This window comes from Lemur catta, chromosome 8, assembly GCF_020740605.2.
Source record: "Lemur catta isolate mLemCat1 chromosome 8, mLemCat1.pri, whole genome shotgun sequence".
Taxonomy (NCBI): domain Eukaryota; kingdom Metazoa; phylum Chordata; class Mammalia; order Primates; family Lemuridae; genus Lemur; species Lemur catta.
In genome coordinates, this window is record NC_059135.1 from 39,427,817 (window position 1) to 39,440,794 (window position 12,978).

Sequence of the window (12,978 nt, forward strand, 5' to 3'; positions counted from 1 at the left end):
AAGACCAAAATCCTGTCATTTATGAAACATGGGTAAACCCAAAGGACATTATATTAAATGAAATAAGCCAGGCACAGAAAGACAAATACCACATGATCTCACTTTATATGTGGACTCCAAAAATGTCGAACTCATAGAAGCAGACAGTAGAATGGTGGTTCCTAGGGGCTGAGGGATTGGGGGAGTTTTGCAGATTTTGGTCAAAGAACACAAAATTTTAGTTAGACAGAAGGAATAAATTCAAAAGATCTATTGCACAACATGGTGATCTTCCACAGTGAGCAGGTGAATGCAAACCGATCCCCAAATGCTGAGGGAGCTGAGGCCCAAGAAGGAGGCTGACAAATCCAGTTTCTCAGGAAGAAACTTTTAATAAGGACTTAAGAACAGAAGCCATGTCTCAGGTGGCCAAGAGATTGTGGATCCCTGCCCTGTACACGGGGCCGTACACGGGGCTTATGTACCATGGAGAAAGGGTATATGTGCTTCAGAGGGAATGTGAAGGGCAAATGATAACATCTTGTCCTGACCTAAAAGGCGAACTAGATAAAATACAAATCTTAGAGGCATTCCTGGAACTGGGATTAATCACAAGTTAGCATGGTGGATTAGCATCCATGATGGATTTGATTTAGGCTCTGCTATAGTTAATAGTGACTGTATTTAATAACAATGTATGATATACCTGAAAATTGCTAACAGAGTTTACATATTCTAACTACACAAAAAGTGAGGTAATGCATATGTTAATTAGCTTGATTTAGCCGTTTCACATTGTATGTATATTTCAAAACATCATAAATATACAATTTTGATCTGTCAATTAAAATTTTGTTTAAAGTTTAAGGACATTAGGAAAAAAAGAGTTTGACTTACTTTCATTCATTTCTAATTGTAGAAAAAGTATCTGTAGAAACATCCTTTGGCCCCCAGAGGGCGCAGGGCGGAAAGAAGTCAGAGCTGAGGGTTTGTGCCCTCCAGCTGGCCCAACCTGGTTACCAGGCTGCTACGGAGAACAGAAAAAGTGGTCGGGTGTCCACCTCAGAGAACATTCACCATGGGATGCTGGTAGACACAAGGGTCACATTAATATATATCTAAACCCTACCTCTTGTTTTTGGTGGAATGTAGTAAATATGCAAATAATTGCATCACCTTCTGTCTCACCTACAGAAATGGAGTGTTTGTGTTTGTGTCTCACTCTGTGTGTGTATCTCTGTGTTTCTCTCACTCTGTGTCCCTGTCCTTCTCCCTCCGTGTGTGGGTGCCCCTGTCCCTCCCTCCCTGTCTCTGCAAAGCGGGGAGCCCACAGTGCTCCAGGCTTTCCTTCCTACAAGAAACACAGAATACTGTTGAAAGTACATGAACGTGGCTAAATTATGCAAATTTGCAGTTCTAAATGTTCTGCCAATAGGCTGTAACTGCAGATTTCTCTTCAAGACAGGAAACAAAACCCAAGCAACCCCCTCTTGTATTCTCTTATATTTCAGAGACATTTCTCCTATCATTTAGATGTTTGGAGTAGTTTAATTGAACAGGTTTTTTTTCCTCTCTTCAATATTTTACTGAAATGTTTCAAGGACTCCTAATGGCATAATATTTACTGTAAGAATTTCATGTATCAATTTAATTGCTGCATGAATATTAATTTATTGAAGTTAATATTATGAACACGTAATGGAAAAATGCTCCTCAGAGAGGAAGGTGAATGTTAACCAGCAATAGGACAAAGCTATCTCAAAAGACAGATAATGGGAAATAGCTTCACAGTTCGGTTTATATATAACTGAGGTCGAGTCCAGCTATGTCTGCGTCTCTGCAGGTTCCAGGTTTTGGATGAGGAGACTCAGGAACGTCTCTAGCCGCTTCCTGGATCTGTATGCAATCAGTCCTCCCTTGTTGGCCCACCGATCCACCCCAGTAGCGCCCTCGTTTTCCACGTGGTACACCAACTGTGGCAAATCGAGCCCCGTTTCGGGATTTGTTTCTAAGCATTCTTTCAAGTCTACTATTCCCCCTCCCATGGCCCGCAGTATGGCATGAGCAGCACAAGAGTCCCACTTGAATGTGGTATCTTCTGAAAAGATGTAAATGTCAACAAGGCCTTGGACAACACAAAGGCTCTTGTAACCAGCCCCAGCGGCCCCAAATACGCTCTCTCCACACACACGTGACAATGAGGCTTTGATAGTCTCTTTTTCGCTTGTACTAATGACTGCTGAAAAATGGTGGGAGAATTCTGCTTCAGAGCTGATGTTCCCAGGCTGAGTCTCACTGCCGCTTCTTTCAGAGGTGGCGTGCTGCTGTGAATGGATGTTGGTCCCCATGTAAGAAAGGCCCCAGTAGCACTGTCCTTTCCACCTGTAGAAGGAAGATTTCAGTTGGAGGTGATTATCACATTTGTTTTCTATTATTCATGTTGCTTTCAAACTTGATATAAAAATGATATCATAACACAGTGAGTCTTAATGCCCTTAAGCCTAGTAAGAGACATCAAGTAGCTAGTTTATTCCTAGAAGTTACTCACAGGCATGCAGCTGCCTGAGTTGTTGCAGAGTTAGGAATGCTTTTAGTTTTACCTCATTATCACATCAATGTAGGGCAGCCCTAAAATATTTGTGGAATTTCCAGCTTCCAGAACCGCTGCAAAACTGCATCGTCACTCTTGGCATTTAAAATTTAATAGGGCAAAAGATGAACAGATAAATAGCTCTTTTCAATCTGCAAATCTTTCACAATCCTATAACAAGATTTTCTTCATTTGGTAACATCTTTTCATTCTCTCATTGACTAGTTTCACTTTGGTTTCTACGACCAAGAGAGATGGACTCATAATAGTATTGTTGGTAACAATAATAGCACCTTCCACTTATTGATGGTTAACTTACTACCTATGTTGGGTAATTTATTCTATGTAGAGATGAGGAAACAGAGGCTTAGAGAATGCAAATGACTTGCTGAGGCCCACTCAGCTAGTGAGTGGTAGAACCTGCTTTCAAACCCAGACAGTCTCTGTCCAGAATCTGTGCAACTACTTAGTTGACCACTTCCATTTCTAGGCCACAATTATGTCTGATATTGCCCCAATTCTTTTTAATATCTTAATGATCTTTAAAAGGTAACAGAGACACATTTTTGGTTTGGAAGAGGCAGAGGAAAAATATCAAAATTTTGGAGTTGTAAACTTACGACTATTAAAGAACAAATAATTCTTACCTGAAGCAACTCAAAGTTCAACAAAAATATATAGTCCTATATGAATGTAAAAATATGACTTATTTCAATAAAAACTTGAAGCTGCTTCTTTCAGCTGGACTCTGCTATGCCCTGGAGTCAACCCCAAAGCACGGGCCACGGATCAGAGGCACTGGGTCCTGGCCGTCCTCTATGCTCTGTTCCAGAGCCCATGGAAGGGTGAGGAAGGGGGAGGCAGAAAGGGAAGTGATGCTGACGACATTTATAAGCAGTTACGCCATAATTAGGTTCTAATTCTGGCCATACCTACCAATCTTTTCCTTCGATAATTTTCACATTTTATTTTGAATTTCTTCTAAAATTACACAAAAGTTCAACTGACTATACGGTGATAACATCTGTCTTGTTCCACATGTATTGGAAGGCAGTGTTACCACCATTCTATTCATCTGGTTTTGAGTGGATTCTAGAAACAGGGAACAGGATTGCCATGATTTCTTCAAGATAGTATTTCTCTGAATTTCTACCAACATGTACATGGCCCCAAATAAAATTATGCTACATCCAGGATTGAAAATAGAAAGGAGCTTAATCCCAACATGCAGACTTTTAATGGGAACACCCCAGTGGATTGAGTCACAGGAATATCATGTAGTGATTGATAATCCTGACACAATGAGCAAAGCTGAAGTCATAAGTTCTGAAAACCATACTGTACCCAAAACATCTGTCTTTTACCTGAGGGTGTTTTGGTCTTGTGACACAAAGGGCTGGTTGATGACCCCCATCAGGGGCACCCCTGTCTGTCTGTCATAGACACCAACTAAAACGGTGACACATTGAAGTCCATAGGGAAAGATTCCTTGGTTGGGCTTGACGTCAGCAGAACCTTTTATATACTGGTAAGTCGAATCTGAAAAATGAAGCAGGTGTATTTGGATTTAGGTAAAGATTATTTGGAAGATAATGATGGATACATCTATAAACTCTGTCCTATGTCATTTCTCTCTTCTACTGATTTGGTGACCAATCAGGTTTTACCTTTAGATGTTACTTGTATTGAATTGTTATTTGACCACTTGTATTTTACTTTTAAATGGCTTAAATTGCATTTCCTGACTCTGAGAACTCTTGAGGGGAGAGGACATGATTATAGTTCCTGTGGCATCTAGCATAGCCCCTTGCAAATGATAAGCACTCAAATATATGTCACTTGTCAAAAGCACTGAAAAGCTAATAACTCAGGATAACTGGTGGAATTATTTTAGAACTGTTACTAATCAAAGGACCAGTACAATGTGAGATGGAAAAGCCTCATTCCAGGAATCTATCATAGGTACAATTATCTTTTATTATTATTATTTGACTCAAGTTAGAAGGGAGAAAGACAATGATGGCACAAAAGGAAGAAATGAAGGTGCTCCTGTGAAGAAGAGGCAGAGGAGTTAGGTTTCCCCTTAAGAGACGTATATGCCAGCGGTTGACTGCCAGCATCTAGTGACCTACACACAGTTCAGGATGTGCCTGGCAAAAGATCCAAAGAGCTAGGAAATGGAATCAATTCAGGGTGGAAACAAGAAACAGGAGATCCTCATCCCTCAGAAACCATACCTGATGCCAATTTACCCTTAAGAGATAAAAGATTTTAGGGAAGATTCTTAGGTTCCATATATAACCTTTGGCTGCATGTTATATAATTGTCTGATGACTAAACCCATTTCTATAACATGGTAATGTGCTTGTAGGATGGTAAAGGTTGGGGGGGGGGTTCAGCATAGTGAATGGTCTCATTGTGTTGGGTGGAGTATGTCAGGGAGGTGGGAAAAAAAAGGAGGGGTAATTCTTAAAACGAATACCCAGGCCTTTGTATTAATAGCACTATCAAGGATAAGGGCTACATTTTTAAAACAATGAGTTATAGATGATGGTTCTACCACAATAATGACAAAAAATAATGGTAAGGTTTAGCCAGGGCTCATAAACTGACTGTTCATGAGTCACATTCAGCTGTGTTTTGCCTCAGCCGTACAGTGTTTTTGATTGTTTAATTGAATTAGCAACCAATGGTTAAAAATTGGGATATCAGACTTAAAAACCTGGATTTTTGGTTTCTCTTTAAAAAAATCTGAAGATCTGGCCTGTACTGCCATATGGCAACAATCTGCTGGAGCTAATTGCTCTTTAAATAGCACGTGTGTTCAATTGCCATCATCTCTTATTTATTTACCAATCTAGCCTCAAAGTCTTTTAAAGATGAGTTAATTCATCTTTGTATATGTGCCTGTATATATGTACATGTGGTATGTACACACATATCTGTTAGATACGTATATATGTATGTGTACACAGCAATATATATATAACACATACACCTCAATGCTTATCATTTTAAAACTTTATAATTTTAAAAACTTCTAGGAGAGTTAAACTACACTCCCAATTTTTATTTTTAAAAGCAAAAAAAGATTGTGACTATAAGAAGAAATAAATGAAAGCAAACATACTCTCCTACACTTACCTATGGGATCCACCCAAATTCCCAAAATGTCCTGTGGAATGTCGATCTCTATTGAATCCAGAGTTGGGTCAGTGAAGGCAACATCCTGATGAACAACCTTGGCTAATGCTTCAGATGCCAACTTGTTACCATTAAGGACTTTGCTAAGCAGCTCTACTGTTTCTTCCTCTGTTGAACAGAGTCTCAAGGTAATCTTCTCCCCTAGAGTAAAGACAAACTAAAAGCCATTGTATTTCAAGGGTTTCAGTGGAGAAAGGCCAAGAAAGCTGTGCACTTAGATTAGGTGAGGGCAATATCTCCATGCCAGTGGTTCCTAAGCCCACTGACTGCCAGAAGCACCTGGGGGACTTTGTAAAAATCAAAGATGCCCAGTGGCCACTCATGCACTTAACCTGGGTTCCAGGAATCAAAAGACCTCCCCAGAAAAATGTCCACATGGGCACAATTTGTATCCAATTTAAGGGATACATAGACCAATTAAGAATCTCTGAATCATTGATCATTAATCTTTTATTTACTTATTTTTACCTTGACTTTCATTATATATATAGGTCATCCTGTTCATGCCTGAATACGTTATTGAAAAGAACAGAGGTTTTATCAGCACACTGAAGTACTTCTACTCACTATGATACTGCTTTTAACTGAAAATTGTTTATGCTAAGTAATAAAAGATGAAGTGTACTAATCTTTAAATGTAGTAAAACTCTGACTCTAAATGATATGCATAGAAATAGCTCTCTTCTGTGAGACCTGAGAATGAGAACATAAGCAAAGCTGCTTCTCCAGATGAAACCAGAAGTTACTGAGTCCAGATGATAGCCCATCTCCCTCCCTTCTCTTTTGGAGACAGGGGTCCCACTCTGTTGTCCAGACTGGAGTGCAGTGGTATGATCATAGCTCACTGTAGCCTTGAAGTGCTGGGCTCAAGGGATCCTCCCACCTCAGCCTCCCTGTGGGATTACAGGCACGAGCCACTGCGCCCAGCCTACCACCACTTTAAACGTGCTTCTTAGACCCTTGGTTAGTCTCTTTCCCAGCTCCAAATAGAAGTGAGGGAAGAGGCTGGTAAAAATAGACAAATGAATAGCAACAAAAAGTGATGGCAATGAACAAAAACACTTAAAAATTAAGAAAGCATGGCACTTTGGGCCTTTTAGGTATATAGACAAATACTCCTGCCTATTCTATCTATTCCGAGGACCAGGTGTCTGCATCACCTGAGAGCTTATTAGAAATTCAGAACCTCAGGCCCCACCCCAGACCTACTGAATTTTAACAAGATCCTGAGGTAATTATAGGATCAGTAAAGTTTGGGAAGCACAGTATGAATCTATTACAATGATGAATGAATCAGCATAAAATATTCAATTAAATTCAAGTTTAATTAGACTGTTAGAGTTAGGGAATAATAATGCTAAGAATTTCCACTTAACACCTACTTTGGGCCCAGTAAAAGTCATGGGATCATTCAAAGGAGCAAATCATATCATGTCACTCCTTTGCTTAAAATTTGTGGCTTCCCATCACATTTAGAGGGAAATCCAAACTCCTTCCTGTGATCTGCTCCTGCCTGCACTGACATCATATGCCGCCTCCTCTCTTCTCTCCACGATTCTCTGTCCTTTCAACAAACAGGAAAATGGATTGTCTCTTTAATTCTAGATAAATGAAACATTAAAATAGCTGTTTAACAAGTAGTCAAATGTAGCTTTTTTTGGAGAGAGGGTCTCACTCTGTCACCCAGGCTGGAGTGCAGTTGGCATCGTCACAGCTCACTGTGACCTCAAACTCCTGGGCTCAAGTGATCCTCCTGCCTCAGCCTCCAGAGTAGCTGGAGTCACCATACCCAACTAATCTGTTTCTTATAGAGATGGGCGTCTCAGTCTTGCTCAGGCTGGTCTCGAACTCCTGGCCTCAAGCAATCCTCCTGCCTTGGCGTCTCTGAATTCTAGGATTAAGGCGAGAGCCACCACACCTGGTCCAAATGTAGGATTTTAAATGTGATTGACATAAGAAATCCCACAAGAGTTGTTTTTTTTTTTAAACCTTCAAAGGTTTAAACAAGATCTCTCTTCTTACTGAATGTCACAGAACTAGCATACATAGCCAGTGCATCTTAATACATAGTCAATGAAGGAAACTAAAAAATTCAGTTCATCTAGAAATTCATTTTTTCTTTGTGAATGTGCCTCTAGATATTTATTAGTTATACGATCAGTATTTATAGTTCACTATTTTAGTCTTTAACCATTAAACAAACAAAAAACCCAAACTAAAAAAATGTTTCTCTGAAAAGAATCAGATGGAGATTGTGATGATGTCCTCTATACCACAAAGGAATATGGAGGTCCATCACAGGAGAATCTGGCCCACAGGAAACTAAATAAATAAGACCGAAAACTTGGAACTAAAAGGAACCTTTTTGTTAGTTCAAGTATTTTACAGAGGTTCTGAAACCCAGGGAAATGATGAGGTGATTTGCTCAAGACCACACAGTGTTTCAGGGCCAGGGCCTGCTCTACACTCTTAGCCAAGGACCATGGGCTCCCCAGGGAGTTCACAAATGGATTTAAACCTTGGGTCTGAAATTATGTCATGTACATTTTGGGACATTGATAACTTACATTAGATTTCCAAAGGGCCATACAATTTTCCCAAAAACCATAAATTCTCTAAATCCACAGACTGATATCTAAAACGATACATGGACTTACCAAGTTATTCTAAGAGGCTACATTTTTCTATCTAAGTTAAATGACATGATATTCTGAGGTAGAAATTGAATGAACCTTAACATCCAAATATATTTCTATTAAAAGGCTTCCAAACCTTTTATTATATAAATTGGAGATTAGAATACCATATGATAATTAAGTTACAAAAACACATTAAGATTCTTATACTTACCCAAATCATTAGTAAACTCATTGGATTCTTCTCCAAAAATATTTTTTTCCAAGCCTGGAAACTGAATGATTCAGAGTATGACAAAAAAAAACAAAAACAAAACAAAACCCACATGTTCAATTCTGAACAGATTAATTTTATATTTCAAATTAAACAGCACAATTAGTTCTGAAATTCTAAAATTTCCAGTTCTAGAAACCAATCCAAGTATTAAAAAAATGAAGTCAGCCTGGTTCAGTGCTTAATTTTCCTGCTCCTTTGCCTCTCTAGGGAGTCCAAATCATACTGAATGTCTAGTTTCCTTATGTCCTGTACAGTTTGCAGAAGTACTTCTACAAACTTCATCCTCTACTCAAGGGCCATAGAACTAGAATGTCTGCAAAGGAGATGTTTTAATTTAAGCAACACCCTAGTAGCTTATATGAGTTAATATTGTTGATCAAGTACCTAAAATTTTTATTTGAGCCTGGATACAAGGGATTAGAGGATAACATTAGATTTTGTTTATTTTCAGGTGTATGCTTCCTCACCTGTTGGAAGTATCATTAGCCATCAAGCTAGGAAGGTGATATAGAAAAAAGGGAAATATTTTATTTGCCAATATTTTAAGCATCAATATAGAGTGAATAAATGGAATCAAGTAAGAATTTTCTCATCTCTGTATGATCAGGAAGCTTTTGATACATTTTGCTTCTGATCTTTGTAGTAAAGATAATTTTTCTCAGAATGTGTGAATTATGATATGCATGATGTTCTTAGGGAACAAAAGGAAATGCTTCAAATATTTGAACTTAGTCATTTGCAGATGGCCAATAGCTTTAATAATGTCCATGACCACTTTTTTTTTTTCTCTTTTGCAGGACAGTACAAGTCAACAAGGGCTGCCAACCAGCCCATTCATTGAGGACGGAAGCTCCATCTCTCCAGCCTGCTTAAAGACCTGTTCCTGAGGCATGAGATAAAGATATTTTTATAGCCAAAATGGGAAACAATTCATAAATGAACAATTTCCTGAACTTGTTATAATGCTTTGAAGTATTAGCCCATAAAAATTAATGTTGGTACATTTCTAATCTAGTTGCTTAACTATCTTTTGCATTCAACTATATTGATAAGTAAGAAACAAAAATAAACTCGCTTCATTAAGTTTATTGGAGCCAGGTATTAAACAGCATGAAAAAGTGCAGTTTGTAGAGATTTCACGATGTCATTTATTCTCTTCTCCTGCTTATGGTCAAGATTTCACTGAAATGATTCTAGATGATTCCTAGTATTTTGATAATTTCATAGAAACTATTCTAATATTTTTATAATGCTATAATGAAGTTCTATCTTCCCAAATCTAAAAAAAATAACTATTAGATTATCATATAAAAGGCAATATAGTAGTACAAAGAACAGATTCTGGAGCTATTCTGACTAAAACTGTGTCGAAAAACTGGTCCTACCATTCACTTGCTGTGGAACCTTAGGCAAGTTACTTAAGTTCTCTGTGCCTCCCTTTTTCATCCACTACATTGGAATAACAGTTCTTACATCATAAAATTGTTATAAGACTTAAGTTAATATATTTAAAGCCCCTAGAACAGTGCCTAGCACATGGTCAGCATGTATAAGTCCTGCTAGTATTATTATTACTACAACTTAGAAACACAGTTTATTTCCCCAGTCAGCTCAAGATACTTAGAATGACAATCATTGTTTGTTATAAAGAATGTTTTTCTTCTAGAATAAAGTGAGACTTTAAGTCTCCAGCCACAATCCCATAACTAGGGCAATTATTATATAAATGACTAAGTCCAAAAGGTATGACTTAATATATCAAGTTAAAAAAAATCAGGTTATGAAACAATGTGCTCTCATTTCTGTTGAAATAAATCGTACACGTCATGCACACACATACAAGTAGAAGGAAAATGTTCTAACAATATTTAACAAAACATAGCTGTGGTTTTTCTCTAGTGATGAGATTAAGAGGATTCTCATTTTTGCTTATTTTCTAGAGAACATTATTTATTAAGAAACTCGTTAATAAATGAAAGGTTCTATATCAAAATGTTTATCTCTAGGTGTTAGAATTGTGAGTGATTTTTATTTCCCTCTTTACCTCTCTGTATTTTAAAGATTTTCTGCAATGAACATTTTATTAATATCATATCAAAACAAGGGAGGAAAAAAACCCCAAGACATTTATTTGAATCCAAGATGCTAGTATTCTGAGGGGGTGAGGGGAGTAAAAGGCATGCTTTCTATGAGGGGGAAAAAAGCCACACAGGCAAGTATTTTGCAATTACCTTGGCTGTGACCTTTCTTACCTTGTTCTCCATATTCTGTTTTATAACTTCCTGTACCAGTACATCGGCCAAGGTCTTGAAATCAACTGCAAACTTCTTGTTCTTTTCTCCCTCTTTCTTTTCTTCAATCAGCAGCTGGAAGAGGGCTTCCTGCTGCCTGCACGCCCGGGCAATGTTGGCAGCTTTCTCAGAGACCCGGAGCAGCTCCCGGAGGATATCGGACATGTCTGAACCTTGCTTTTCAGTTGCAGCTGCTAGCGGAATCAGTACCCACTCTCTGGGCTGTCAGCTGAAAAAGTACCAGAATGTGAAAGAGAAAGCAGTTCAGAGCCTGCTGTCAGGGTACCTCCGGCACTGCTAACAACCCATCTGGCAGTCAACTTGGTCAGCCTGGTGAACAGCTAGTTAGCATACATCCCGTTCACATCTTCAGCGTGGAAGACTACAGATATAATCTAAAGTTTGAAATGTATTTTTTAAAATCTTAAAAAATACTTGCACTCTCAAAAATACATTACACAAAGAACTGAATTATCACTGAAATAAAAATCTTTGAAGCAGAATCTACATTATATTCATAAATCGCTAGACAGGCAAGCAGGTGGACATACACCACAATGTCAAAGGAAAGCCAAATTCTTGTAATGACCTTAGAATTGTCACATAGGCTTAGCAGCAGTACTGAAGTACTGCACGTTCTGTCACCCTGTGGGAAGAAAAGAGAAGTGGGAGAGGATTTGTGCTATAGTTTTTGGGCAACTTTCTAAAGTAGTAAGTACCACACAAGAAAGCACTGTGTGTCCTGCAAGATTCTAAGACCATTCTTGGACTGGCAGCACAAGCCATTTCATAGCCAACTCCCCTGAACCCCATTTTAAAAAGTCCCATTATCTGTGCTGCTCCTCTGCTAAGTTTAAATAATAACATGAAGTGAAACATGCAAACTTGTTGGGACTTGAAAAGTTCTGGCTTTTAAGAGTGTTATGCTACCATACCTCGATATATCTATTGGGCTTATGTTGCAATTAGGAGAGAAACATTTCTCATTTTTAATAGAAGCTACCTGTTACTGAAAGCTTGAGTAATTCCTATCTCATTATTGTGAGGATTATCAGCCCTGTTTTATAGTTAAAGAAACTGAAGCTTAAAGAGGTTATGTAACTTCTTCAGGTTACACAAGATTAAACGGCAGGGCGTGGAATCAGTCATACACAGTAGCCTGGGCTCTTTACTATGATAATAAAAAGTTTCCTTGTTCCCTTAATGGACTCTAGGAGGCTGAGAATTAGTGCAACTATAAAGATGCCAATGCAATGGAGTTACTTTGGAACTGTCATAGTTGGTTTGTCTCGAGTTTGCTTAAAAAAAAAAAGTTCTTTTCTTCTTAAGATTATGGGTCAACCACCATGAGATGTCCAAGCTCAGTAGTAATAAAAGGAAAGTGCATAAAAGCAACAAGACATCCTCTCTATTATATGTTTTAAAGTTAACATTCATTCTCGGGGGTGGCGTGGTGAAACAGGTGCTGATGCTCTGCTAACGGGCATTCAAACAGGTAGGTCCCAGGCAGTGATCTGACAAAAATGTACCAAGATTCCCACAGATGTTACTGCCTTTTTGGTCAGGAACCCATCTTTCCTTAATCTGTGTTAAGGAAGTCAGAGTTAAAATATTTCTGCACAAGGAGGATTGATAACATGTATGGTAGCAACAAGTTGAAGACAAATCTTAAATATTGGTAAAACATAAGATAGAATACTATGCAGTCAGTAAAATCATGTTTCTGAAGAATATTTAATAATTAGAAATATGTTAATGCAATTATGTTAAGTGAAAAAATTACCTATGACCATATATTAATATAATTTGATGGTATGTTACCAATTTGTGTTTATACACATAACAGAGACAGATTGAAAGAAAGACTAATAGGTAAAGTTTTAATGGTAGTTATGGCTGAGTAGTGGAATTGTTGAGGACTTTTTCTTCCATTATGTTTTTCTGTAATTTTCCAATATTCTACAGTAAATATATAGTGCTTTTATAATAAGAAATAACATT

General features: G+C 38.0%; 1 protein-coding gene across 6 annotated transcripts in view; it reads right to left on the bottom strand.

The window, feature by feature from the left end:
- Positions 1 to 1,630: 1,630 nt before the first annotated feature.
- INPP1 (inositol polyphosphate-1-phosphatase) overlaps positions 1,631 to 12,978 on the bottom strand; it is a 30,532-nt gene continuing 19,184 nt past the window's right edge. For 5 of the 6 annotated variants that reach the window (XM_045559568.1, XM_045559567.1, XM_045559571.1 and 2 more), the window contains exons 2-6: positions 10,939 to 11,206; positions 8,624 to 8,684; positions 5,714 to 5,914; positions 3,934 to 4,108; positions 1,631 to 2,361 (exon numbers count right to left, since the gene is read on the bottom strand). In XM_045559568.1, the coding sequence (XP_045415524.1) occupies positions 1,803 to 2,361; positions 3,934 to 4,108; positions 5,714 to 5,914; positions 8,624 to 8,684; positions 10,939 to 11,142 (1,200 nt within the window). In that variant the 5' untranslated portion in view covers positions 11,143 to 11,206 and the 3' untranslated portion in view covers positions 1,631 to 1,802. Of the gene's footprint in view, positions 2,362 to 3,933; positions 4,109 to 5,713; positions 5,931 to 8,623; positions 8,685 to 10,938; positions 11,207 to 12,978 lie in introns of those variants that run through there. The other variant, XM_045559572.1, reaches the window with a different exon arrangement.